Here is a 10,888-nt window from a genome sequence, read left to right on the forward strand (position 1 = left end):
GTGTAGAGGGGCAGGACGAGAAATACTCCCGCTGCTAGCAGTTCCTGCATGCAAACATGCCTTGCTTGCTTATTGTTTCCCAGTAATGATGCTTGTTACTCCGGCTTAATTGACTACCATTACGTGGAACTAGGGACTGGGTGGGTTGTTGGCTGCTCAACTAACCACCACTCCGCCGCGTCCGGAGTTGGCCCGCTTCCCAAGTCCCGTTACAAAGCTATTTAACACCTTGGTCCTCAGGAAAGCTCCTGATCTTCCTTTCTACCGGTTCCTGCTCATCCCACTCTCTCTTCTTGTTTGTTTCCTGTTCCTTCAAGATTGAAGCCGGCATCTTTCTATCTCAGTAAAGCTGCTTTTGTAGATACCCCCGCCACATTTTCACTGCCTACAGTTTCTAGAGCTTACAATGGCCGACTTCGACGTGGAAGAGGTGCTCAAGAAGCTCACAGTCTCCGAGAAGGTCGACCTTCTTGCCGGTAAGGCTACGCTCCCCCTATCCGTTTCACTCGCTCTCTGGCAAACCTTCCAACGTGAATCCCCGCCGGGTCACAGGGCAGGCTGACGTTCAAAACCCCAAAAGGTATCGACTTCTGGCACACCAAGGCCCTCCCAGAGCACAACGTCCCCTCCATCCGACTCTCTGATGGCCCCAATGGCGTTCGCGGCACCAAATTCTTCAATGGCATCAAGGCCGCCTGCTTCCCCTGCGGAACGGCGCTCGGCGCCACCTTCAACACCGCTCTCCTCGAGGAAGCCGGCAAGAAGATGGGTGAGGAGGCTAAGCTCAAGGGCGCTCACTGCATCCTGGGCCCCACCATCAACATGCAGCGTTCCCCCCTCGGCGGCCGAGGCTTCGAGTCGCTGGGCGAGGATCCCGTCCTGGCTGGTCTCGGCTCCGCGGCAATCGTGAACGGCATCCAGAGCACCGGCATCCAGGCGACGCCCAAGCATTTCGTCTGCAACGATCAGGAGCACAAGCGCAACGCCGTCCATAGTATCGTGACGGAACGTGCCCTCCGCGAGATCTACGCCCTCCCCTTCCAGCTGACCTTCCGCGACGCGCACCCGGGCGCCCTCATGACGGCCTACAACGGCGTGAACGGCACATTCTGCAGCGAGAACCCGGAGCTGCTGGATAAGCTGGTCCGCAAGGAGTGGGGCTGGGACGGAATGATCATGAGTGACTGGTACGGCACTTACAGCACCACCGAAGCGGCCAACGCCGGTCTTGACCTCGAGATGCCGGGGCCCCCTCGCTTCCGCGGCGAGCCTCTCAAGTTTAACGTCTCGACGGATAAGGTCCGCCAGCACGTCATCGACGAGAGAGCCCGCACCATGCTCCAGTTCATCAAGAAGGCCGCGGCTACCGGCATCCCCGAGAACGCCCCTGAGAAGACTGGCGACACTCCCGAAACTGCCGAGTTGCTGAGACGCATCGGCGGTGAGAGCATTGTCCTTCTCAAGAACGAAGACAACGTGCTGCCTCTGAAGAAGGACAAGAAGGTAAGCCGTTCCCGGGAAACTGCATCATCTGCGAGAGCGTACACTGACCACGAGGACTGCAGACCGTCGTTATCGGCCCCAACGCCAAGATCGCCACGTACCACGGAGGTGGATCCGCCTCTCTGGCCGCCTACTATGCCGTCACCCCCTTCGACGGTATCAGCAACAAGCTCACCTCGCCCCCCGAGTACACCGAGGGAGCCTACTCCCACAAGCTCCTTCCCCTGCTCGGCAACGTCGTCAAGTCTGTCAATGGAGAGCCCGGCATGACCATGCGGGCGTACAACGAGCCCCCTACGGACCACAGCCGTGAGAGCATCGACGAGCTCGTCCTCACCAAGACGGAGCTTCTCCTTGTCGACTACTACAACCCCAAGTTCAAGTCAACGCTCTGGTACGCCGACTTCGAGGGCTCCTTCATCGCTGAGGAGGACTGCACCTACGAGCTGGGCCTCATCGTCTGCGGCACGGCCAACCTGTTCGTCAACGACAAGCTCGTCATCGACAACTCTACCAAGCAGCGCCAGGGCGATGCATTCTTCGGCGCCGCGACCCTTGAGGAGAAGGGACGCGTCGAGCTCAAGAAGGGCGAGACGTACACCTTCAAGGTCGAGTTCGCCTCGGCTCCGTCGTCCAAGCTGCAGGGCAACAACGTCGTCTTCGGCGGCGGCGCCCTCCGCATCGGCGGCTGCAAGGTCATCGACGATAAGGCCGAGATCGCCAAGGCGGCCGCCCTCGCCAAGGACGCCGACCAGGTCATCATCTGCTCCGGCCTCAACGCCGACTGGGAGACGGAGGGTAATGACCGTGCCGATATGGACCTGCCGGGATACCTCAACAAGCTCATCTCCGCGGTCGCCCAGGCCAACCCCAACACCGTCGTCGTCAACCAGTCGGGAACCCCCGTGCGCATGCCGTGGGTCAAGGATGTCAAGGCCCTGGTGCAGGCGTGGTACGGAGGCAACGAGACTGGCAATGCCATTGCCGATGTGCTCTTCGGCGACGTCAATCCTTCTGCGAAGCTGTCTCTCAGCTTCCCCGAGCGCGTCCAGGACAACCCGGCGTACCTCAACTACCGCACTGAGGCCAGCCGCACCCTGTACGGCGAGGACATCTACATCGGCTACCGTTACTACGAGTACATTGACCGACCCGTGCTCTTTCCCTTCGGCCACGGACTGTCGTACACGAGCTTCGCCTTCGGCGACCTCAACGTCAGTGACAAAGACGGCAAGCTTACCGTCGACGTCACGGTCAAGAACACGGGCGATTTGCAGGGTGCCGAGGTTGTGCAGGTGTACGTCGCGCCCAAGCAGAAGGCCAAGATCAACCGCCCGCTCAAGGAGCTCAAGGGCTTCGCCAAGGTTGCTCTGGCGCCTGGCGAGAGCAAGAAGGTCACGGTTGACATCCAGACCAAGTACGCCGCCAGCTACTTTGACGAGGAGAGGCACCAGTGGTGTGCCGAGGAGGGCGAGTATGAGGTTATCGTCAGCGACAGCAGTGTCCTGACAGACAGATCTATCAAGGGAAGCTTCAAGGTTGCCGAGACCTTCTGGTGGTCCGGTCTGTAAACGGGGGTCACGCGTCATGGGGAAAAAAAGGGAAGGAAGGTGTTTGTGTTTAATGAGCTATTTCAAGTCTTGGATATGAAATGAATGAAATGATATCAATACTTTGTACAGTTGCTCCATTGGCCACGTGAGTGGTGCCTTAAACGAACTCTATAATAATCATACCAGCTCGTTCATAGTGTATCATGTTTTTCATACATTCGTAGTCGTCTAGCGGCAGCGTACTCGTGGCTGTGGTCATCTGGTTTTGACGAGATCCAAGTCATCAAATGGCGTGCAAGGGGGTCGCGCTCCTCACGCCGCACCCGCGTCCGCGTTCTTCTCTCCGACTTCTCCGTCGGAACTCGGCGTGCTGCTGTGTTCGGTACGCTGTAGCTCGGCCGGAGGTAGCCATGGCTCCGCATCGCCCAGTCTCTGCGCGGTCAAGCCCGCGTTTCCGGCATCCTTGAGGCCGGCCTCGAGTTGACGTTGGTAAGAGATGCGGCGGAGACGCTCGGCCTCCGCGGGGGTCAGATGGAGCTAGGCACAGGTCTCGTCAGTATTGTTGAAACCAAAAACGGGGGTGAAGCCGAAAAAAGGGACGAAGCGTACGTAAAGCTCGATGAGAATTGCATGAATGGCCAGGGCCAACCAGGAACCCGCATCGAAGACGGCCGTGAAGCCTGCCGCAATTTCGGCGGGTTGGTGGGCGCCAGTGTTGCCGTGTACGAGGACGTTTAGACCGGGGTTCTCGCCCGAATAGAAGGCGCCACAGCCTGGGTAGAGATCGAGGACCTTGTTCTGGTTGTGGCGGAAGATGAAGTCCAGCACAGCACACTGCTTGACTTGGTAATAGGGCGAGTCGTTACTGGCAAGGATTTTGGTGGCCAGGAAACTGATGATACGCATCGTGATGATGAAGCCGGCCTGTGGGGGAAAGACGGCTTGTTAGTACCAACGTCATAATTAAGATAGGGTCAGAGATAACGACGGGAAGGGAGGGGGCGGCCTTACATAGACCCAGGCCCTGAGCATCCAGGCACGGTGTTGCTCGATCTGGAGCTTCTTAACGTTGTAGACTGCAAGGGCCAGCGCGCCGAGGAACATAATACTGCCAGTGCCCGCCACCGTCTGCATGCTGACACCACCGCCAAAGCTTCGCCGGGCGATCATGAAGACGCCAACGATGCCCACGATGCTGAGAAGGATGACGAGGTAACCATTAAGGCGGTGGAACAGGATGGCCTTGTTGCGAATGACGGGGACGAATTGAAGGCAGGCAAGAAACCCGCCCGGTATCATGCCGGCAAGGTGCATGATCAGACCGACCCGTCCCGCGCCGGACTGGTAAAAGTAACACTCCCCCGGGAGCGTGCGGGGAGTGTGGTCCGGGTTGCAGAAGACGCCGTCAAAGTTGAAGTACATCATGCGGGCGAGGGCGAACCCCATCATGCCACCCGTCGTGATGACAAAGAGGGTAAAGTTGTAGCCCTTTTTGAAGCCAATGGGGTTGTAGACCTTGCGCGCCAGTGTGACGAAGCCGTTGGCGGGAGGTTTTGGGTGAGGGGTGGTAGACATGGTGGGCTTGGGAGGAGGGTTTGGACACGCGAGATTGGCAAGCGGAACTGAGACAAATACCGCCACTTTTCTCATTTGCTTCTTGTTTGAAGAATGGGGAAATGCGTTGCAGTCACAGAGGGGCGGGCCATGGAGACAGGAAAAAAGGAGAGAAGGGGCCTCATATACGTTAAAACCAGCCAGACCATAGGGACTCCCAGGACCTCGGACACCGGTCCCAAAGTGGCAGTCAGCCTTAGCAATAGGATGCAGAGGAGGAGGGGCAATGAGTGATAGTATTCGTCCACGCAGGGCAGGACAGGGCAGGGCTGGAACACCTCCCAACCGTCCGCATCAGACGCATCACGGAAGCTGGGCACGCAGGATTGGCCTTTTTGACAGCGCACCAAAGCCATGTCTCAAGACTTCCACGGCACGATGGCATGTTGGATAGGCTGATCTTGGCGAGCTTCCTCCACAGACGTTACGAAATGCCTCGCGTCGGCCGAGTGAGTGGGAATATTTCCTCGAGAACTGGGGCACCTCCCCAGAAAGACAAGGGGCGGTCCTCAGCCAGGCGGCTAGAATGCGAAGGCTCTAAGCATGGGGGAGGAGGGGGCCAGAGAAAGGTGGCGTTTGGGGAGGCGATGCGGAACCCGAACTTACATGCTCACCGGCAGGGCGGGCCACCGGCCAGCGGTAAAGGCGCCCAGTAAGAGGCCAGGGAAGAGAAGGCTCGACCCTGTGAGGCTTCTTGCAAGAACCTTCCCCCCATCTCTCGGCCTGTCGGGCGAGGGAAATAATTGACGTGCAGATGGCGTGTACCAACACCTGGGCCATGCGGCCGTACGGGAGGCATCGAATGCATGCCAACCGCATTAGTGCCGATATGGAGGGCGGGGCCGGGCAAGGAAAACGAGATGGTTTGATGCGCCTCATGGCGGTGTGCGTCGAAGAGATTCATCACATCACACATCGTATACGCGGATGGCGGGAACTGGGAAACCTGCATCTTCTTATTGATGTGGTCGGCGAACTAGCTGCGATGCGCGGCGCACACGGCACTTCTCCCTCGTTTGGAGCCGTACCTGCCGACCGCCATCTTCCGGCGGTGGTTGGAGGTATGCGGGGCGGAGAGCTCAGGGGGCGACGGCAGCACAATTACGTCGGCGAGATTGAGCTATTGGATATCACCTTGATGATGAATTGACAAGACAATGGGCCAGAAATCCATAAGGAACGGACCAGGCAAAAGGCGTAGGCTTTCCTGCCTAATTGACTGGCTGGCTGACTTTGCTAGATCCATTGAGATGGTGGTTCGAGGTTGGAGAACGACAAGCAAGGGGACCTTTGGGATTCTTTGGGCCTCGGGTGGAGCTACGATGGACTAGACCGTTGATGGGCGTTACAGCTTTGACGTCGCGTTGGGTTAGCGAGGGAAAGAGAATGAATTCTCTTGAAAAAAAAGAAAGCATGAATTGGCCAATGGCTGAGGCCCCAGCCAGCGGCAAGACGATCACATGATGATGATGTCGTATCTTCCTTCTCTCGGTCAAAATCTAGCGTCGGAAGGAGGCCAGAAAGGGTACGTACCCCTACGGGGCGTATCAAGGTATCCACCTTCCCGACGCGTCCAGTCCCACCCTCGTAGGTACCATCGCCGCGCCGTACCCGCGCCCGGCCGCGTCTCCGTCCTATTCTGCACCTCCCGTCCCATCCGGTTTCCATCCCCATCATAGATCATCTATCAAGCTTCTGCCAAACTCACGTCTGGTGTAACGTAGTTGTGCATTGACTGACAGCCGCACCTCAGAATGGCATCAACCCCAGCACCCCCTCCGACGGTCATCGCCCAAAAACAATCCTTCCTCGCCGCTCAAACCCGTCTCCTCTCGCAACCTCTCCTGCCGTCCCACCCCTGGCTCGCCGCAAACGAAGCCGCCGAGTCTGCCATCCCGGACCCGGTCGTCGAGCACGTTCTCGCCCGCCTAAACCACAGCCTCCTCCAGCACTCACGACGCGCCTACTCACACCAGGCGAGCCGCCATGTCGCCGAGCAGATCGACGCCCTTTACCTCTCCCAGCCCTCATCGGCGGAGCCTGACGAGCCTGCAGAGGGACTGTCGCTCTCTCTGGATCTGAGTATGTCTTTGAATGACGCCCTGCAGTACTTATCATCAACTTGGCGCGAAAACTAACAGAAGAGGACTAAAGCCGAGGATACTGCTGTAATGTTACTACCTCCAATATGGCCAGCTGAGCAAGACGTGACAATGTATCCCATGGAATCCAGGCGGTATGCCGAGCAGGTTGAACGCCTCAGGTCGCTCTCCAAGCAGAGGCAGCAGATCAAGGTCCGCCTCGAGCGGCTGCAGCGCATGAAGGCTCTGCTTGATCCTTTCCGCTCCGACGATGCCGGTACTGGTGTGCAGGAGAACCTTGTCACTCGCGACGGCGAGGTTGAGAGGGAGATGGAAAAGATGCGCGTTCTCCTGGCCCGTGTTGGGGGTCGAGTCAGCCTTCTACCAGAGCCAACTGAATCTGGGAGTCTATTTAGGGAGGATGATTCCCTCATCGTGGAGCCTGTGGCTAAGGGGGAGAAACGAAAGCTTGACGACCTACTCGACAGCCTCTAGTGGACACCGTGGAAGCGCTGAAGTGGAAACCAAGGAAGCAAGCCGGTTCATCAAAGTTTCATAGCGTCTGCATTATGTATGATAGGTTGGCGGCGTTAGGTTCTAGGTTTGAGGATACCCCGACATCATGGCAATTCAGTTCTTTCTTCCACTTCTTGCCACCCAGGTGCCGGAGGCCCGTCTAGTCCGGGAGTTGCTGCCATTCTTCTCAATCATCTGCGCCTTGTACGCCCCAAGCCATTCTGTCAAGACCAGAGCCAGCCGACATCGAGGCATTGCCAAGGTCCTCGCTGGTGGGCACGATGCTCTTCTTCCTCTGTTTGATCTCGCCCTCCAGAGTGGCATCTTTGGCACTGTCGTCCACATCCAAGCCCTTTGACTTCTTGTCGCCCGAGTCCGAATCTTTCGGGGCTTCTTCCTCTTCTTCGGCGTATGGGTTTGGGCGCACGACCTCTACTTCGACAACAACTTCGTCTTCGTCCTCTTCAGGTGCCTGGTAGTAAACTCGGAGCCCCACCACAGCCACAGCATTCCATGGGTCTCTCTCAAACTCGTCTTGTTCATCCGAATGTACCCCAGGGCTCGATGGTAGCGGCATGCGACCAACCGGGCTGCGCTGTCGTGCTTCCACCGCTTCAATTTCGATTTCCAGCTCCCGCTCTGAAAGGTCTGACAAAGAGGATATACTGGTACCATCGTCGTCGTCTGATTCACAAAGCAACGGTTCCGAGTCGTCTGACAGCGCTGCTGCTTCGCTCCCAGCCTCTTCGCTCTCTTGCGGGGTAGACTCTTGGCCTTCACTTTTCATGCTGCTGCCTTCCTGTCGCGTGTCTGATCTCGACTTTTCAGTCCCCATGCTTATGTCTTGTAACGCTTTGGGTGTCTCCTCAAGATTTCCATCGAGTGGCCCGGCTTTGTCATCCAGAGGTGGTCTCAATCCGTCTTTGCCAGGGTGAGGGTATGACAGCTTCTCGGCTCTTATGGCCTCCGTATTAGCTAAATCGTTTCTAGCACTCCGCACTTCCCCGGAGATGGTCAAATTTTGGGTCGCAGAGTCAAGGTCTTGAATCTGAACATGTTTTCTGCCCGGGGATCTTCGCGGCGATGGGGCTCTAGGGACCTCGTAACCAGCCTCGGGATGACTTGTTGGGCCCAGGCGGACCTTCGCACCTCTGGTCGGTGGTCTTCTGGTGGCATTCGATTTGGCCAGTTTGGCCTTGCGCCGTGCATTGCGCTTTGCTAACTTCTTCTTTGTCTTCTTGATGGCTTTAGTCATTAAATAATGCTCCCGTTCTCGCTCCTCGATGATCTTGCGTTTGATCTCGGCACGTTTTTTCTCCCGCTGCTTCTTCTCATAGGCTTCCCTTGCGGCTCTCTCCTTTGCCGACTCGACAATTTTCCCTTTGCTGTGGGCAAGATCATATGCCAACCCTATTCGGGTCAGCTTCTCGCGTCGCCTCTTGGCGTTATTCCGGATAACCTGTTCAATAGGAAGAATGAGATCATTTCGTACTGCATCCAGTCTGACGAGAACTTCGTAACTGCCTGACTCAAGATCAAGCTGTACGTTGACGGATCGGTTCATGCGGTATGACGCTTGACTTCGCACGACATAGTCTTCTTGGCCGGCTTTGTGCAGACGAAATTGTAAGTCGAACCTGTACTGCCCTTCCAATCCACGAAAGTACCGCTCGTCCAGCTGCGCCAAAACAATAACAACAGGGCCCGACTTTGAAATCGTGAAGGCAAAGTATGTATCGTGATAATCCAGGGTCCAAGGTACAGAAAGTGTTGTCCAGATGGACGTGACCTTCCAGTCAGGGCCAAACAGTCGAGTTACGTCGAATATGTTGTACTTTTTGAGGAGGTCGTAGTAAGAAATCCAGAAAGCGCCGTCGTCTCCGAACGTGTGGTTAAGCTTCTGCAACCACTCCGGAGTCCATTCCTTGGAGCCATCACCTGCCTCAGATTAGTACATAGAATGGTGTTGCGGTATCCTACTCTTGGGGCATTACTCACTCCAGGCGCCCCTCCATTCCCCCTTTCCCCAGGGATTCTTGAGCAAGACCAGCCTCTGACCGTCCAACTCAACTGCCTTCATAACGCTGTAGGCGTGCATTTCAATAATGCCTTTCCGCTCGCCCCAGCCTCTTGATGCAAACCCTGTGGAGCAGCCAAAAAGCCATTCTTGGTTGACTTTGAGGAGTTTCTCTTTCCAGAAGTACTCCTTGTCCAAGATGTCTGTCGTGTAGATCTCGGAAGTGACGCCTCCAGTAAGGTCCTCAATGGCCTCGCCGGTAAACCCTCCTTCAATGGAGGCATAATCCCCGTGCGCCTTTGCGTAGGCTTTTTCAAGCAGCGGTAACCACGTCTCGTTCGGGTTTTCGCATTGAGCAAAGTAGAGTGCCCCACTGTTTGACTGATATATGCGTCTGTACGCCTCTTCAGAATTGACGCGCTCACGGTCTTCCCAGAGAATACGTTCTAGAAAGCCTTCATCGTAGTCTGGTTTTGTAAGATATAGCTGTGCTGCGCGTTAGCAGGAGCTAGAAGTACCGTGACATTCCCATGCTGCCACGGCATGGAGCCGACGAGATTTGAAGGAGGGCATATGCACCGAGCAGCATACCTTGTCGTCAATGATTTCGCTGAACCACTCGCCATCGCGATGAAAGACGAAGCCGTAGACGCCCACGTTTTGGTCGTGAGCAACGCACACCTTCTCGATCAGGCCAGGCTTGTTGCTGAGGTTGCACAGCGCAGCCATGAGCCAGCAGTCTCCATCTCGGCCTTGGCGCACATCATTGGCTGTAGGTCCGTCTACATAAAATTGCGGGTTGTCAAAGATGTCAACGACTCTCTTGACGGACTTTGGACAGAACGATGATTGTATTGGTTCTTTTCCTTTGGTGTTCCAGAGCGATTCGAGGCAGTCTCTTTTCCCGAACTTTAAATCGAACTCGAGATCATAGTGAGGGTCTCTGTAGCGCTGGTGCACCCTTCGACACTCTTGTACAATCTTGTCGACCTTGGCTTTGCAAATGGCCGCAGCCTCATCGTACGATGTTTGGGTACACACGCCTGTAGCAGCAGTGGATCGCCTCGCCACCTTCTCGGCGTATGCGTTCTGGGGGATGGCAGTGGTTGCTATTCCAAGTCAAGTGCACTCAAGTCAGCCAGGAAGCACGACAAGAGAACCCGCATGCCGAAGATGCAACAAACCTTTGCCCGGAGTTTTGGTGGTGAAGTTGGCCCAGAACTCGTCAATGATATCCTGGGGAGGCTGCTGCTTCGTTCTGCGAGGATTGCTGACAGTAACGGGCATTCTGGCTAAGTATGTTCTGCGACGTGTGCGATGGAGGTTGTCTTGGCCCACGGAAGACATAACTGGACTGGAGTCGGAGGCGGAGGTGACGCTGTAGGACATGGCGGATAGGAGCTCCCTGGAGTCGCTTGGCACCAAAAAAGCGAGGTGTGGTTGTGTGAGTATTGCACTTGCCAACACTTGTCCAGGTGACCAGAGCTAGCAGCCTCCGCTTGGATTTGCTGTAACGGAAAAAGCTAAGAGGACAGACAGGCACAACTACAAGCAGGGCAGGACTCGCTCAAGCATAAAACGGTGCGCAAAGAAGACAAGGCTCC

At 56.3% G+C, this 10,888-nt stretch overlaps 4 protein-coding genes across 4 annotated transcripts; 2 read left to right on the top strand and 2 right to left on the bottom strand.

Moving 5' to 3' along the window:
* Nucleotides 1-406: 406 nt before the first annotated feature.
* EsH8_V_000827 (beta-glucosidase) lies at nucleotides 407-3,074 on the top strand (the record flags this gene model as incomplete). The annotated part of the gene is made up of 3 exons (XM_083273343.1): nucleotides 407-476; nucleotides 581-1,503; nucleotides 1,566-3,074. 3 exons carry the CDS (start codon nucleotides 407-409, stop codon nucleotides 3,072-3,074), a joined length of 2,502 nt encoding a protein of 833 aa, XP_083126058.1.
* Nucleotides 3,075-3,368: 294 nt separating this feature from the next.
* EsH8_V_000828 (uncharacterized protein) lies at nucleotides 3,369-4,631 on the bottom strand (the record flags this gene model as incomplete). Its single annotated transcript, XM_083273344.1, has 3 exons — nucleotides 3,369-3,593; nucleotides 3,666-3,980; nucleotides 4,068-4,631. 3 exons carry the CDS (start codon nucleotides 4,629-4,631, stop codon nucleotides 3,369-3,371), a joined length of 1,104 nt encoding a protein of 367 aa, XP_083126059.1.
* A 1,793-nt stretch (nucleotides 4,632-6,424) lies between these two features.
* On the top strand, nucleotides 6,425-7,246 carry EsH8_V_000829 (kinetochore Sim4 complex subunit Fta4; the record flags this gene model as incomplete). The annotated part of the gene is made up of 2 exons (XM_083273345.1): nucleotides 6,425-6,752; nucleotides 6,825-7,246. The coding sequence occupies 2 exons, from the start codon at nucleotides 6,425-6,427 to the stop codon at nucleotides 7,244-7,246; spliced, it is 750 nt and encodes a 249-aa protein (XP_083126060.1).
* A 208-nt stretch (nucleotides 7,247-7,454) lies between these two features.
* On the bottom strand, nucleotides 7,455-10,673 carry EsH8_V_000830 (uncharacterized protein; the record flags this gene model as incomplete). Its single annotated transcript, XM_083273346.1, has 4 exons — nucleotides 7,455-9,205; nucleotides 9,266-9,770; nucleotides 9,876-10,393; nucleotides 10,469-10,673. 4 exons carry the CDS (start codon nucleotides 10,671-10,673, stop codon nucleotides 7,455-7,457), a joined length of 2,979 nt encoding a protein of 992 aa, XP_083126061.1.
* Nucleotides 10,674-10,888: the final 215 nt, after the last annotated feature.

This window comes from Colletotrichum jinshuiense, chromosome 5 (assembly GCF_051148585.1).
Source record: "Colletotrichum jinshuiense chromosome 5, complete sequence".
NCBI lineage: Eukaryota > Fungi > Ascomycota > Sordariomycetes > Glomerellales > Glomerellaceae > Colletotrichum > Colletotrichum jinshuiense.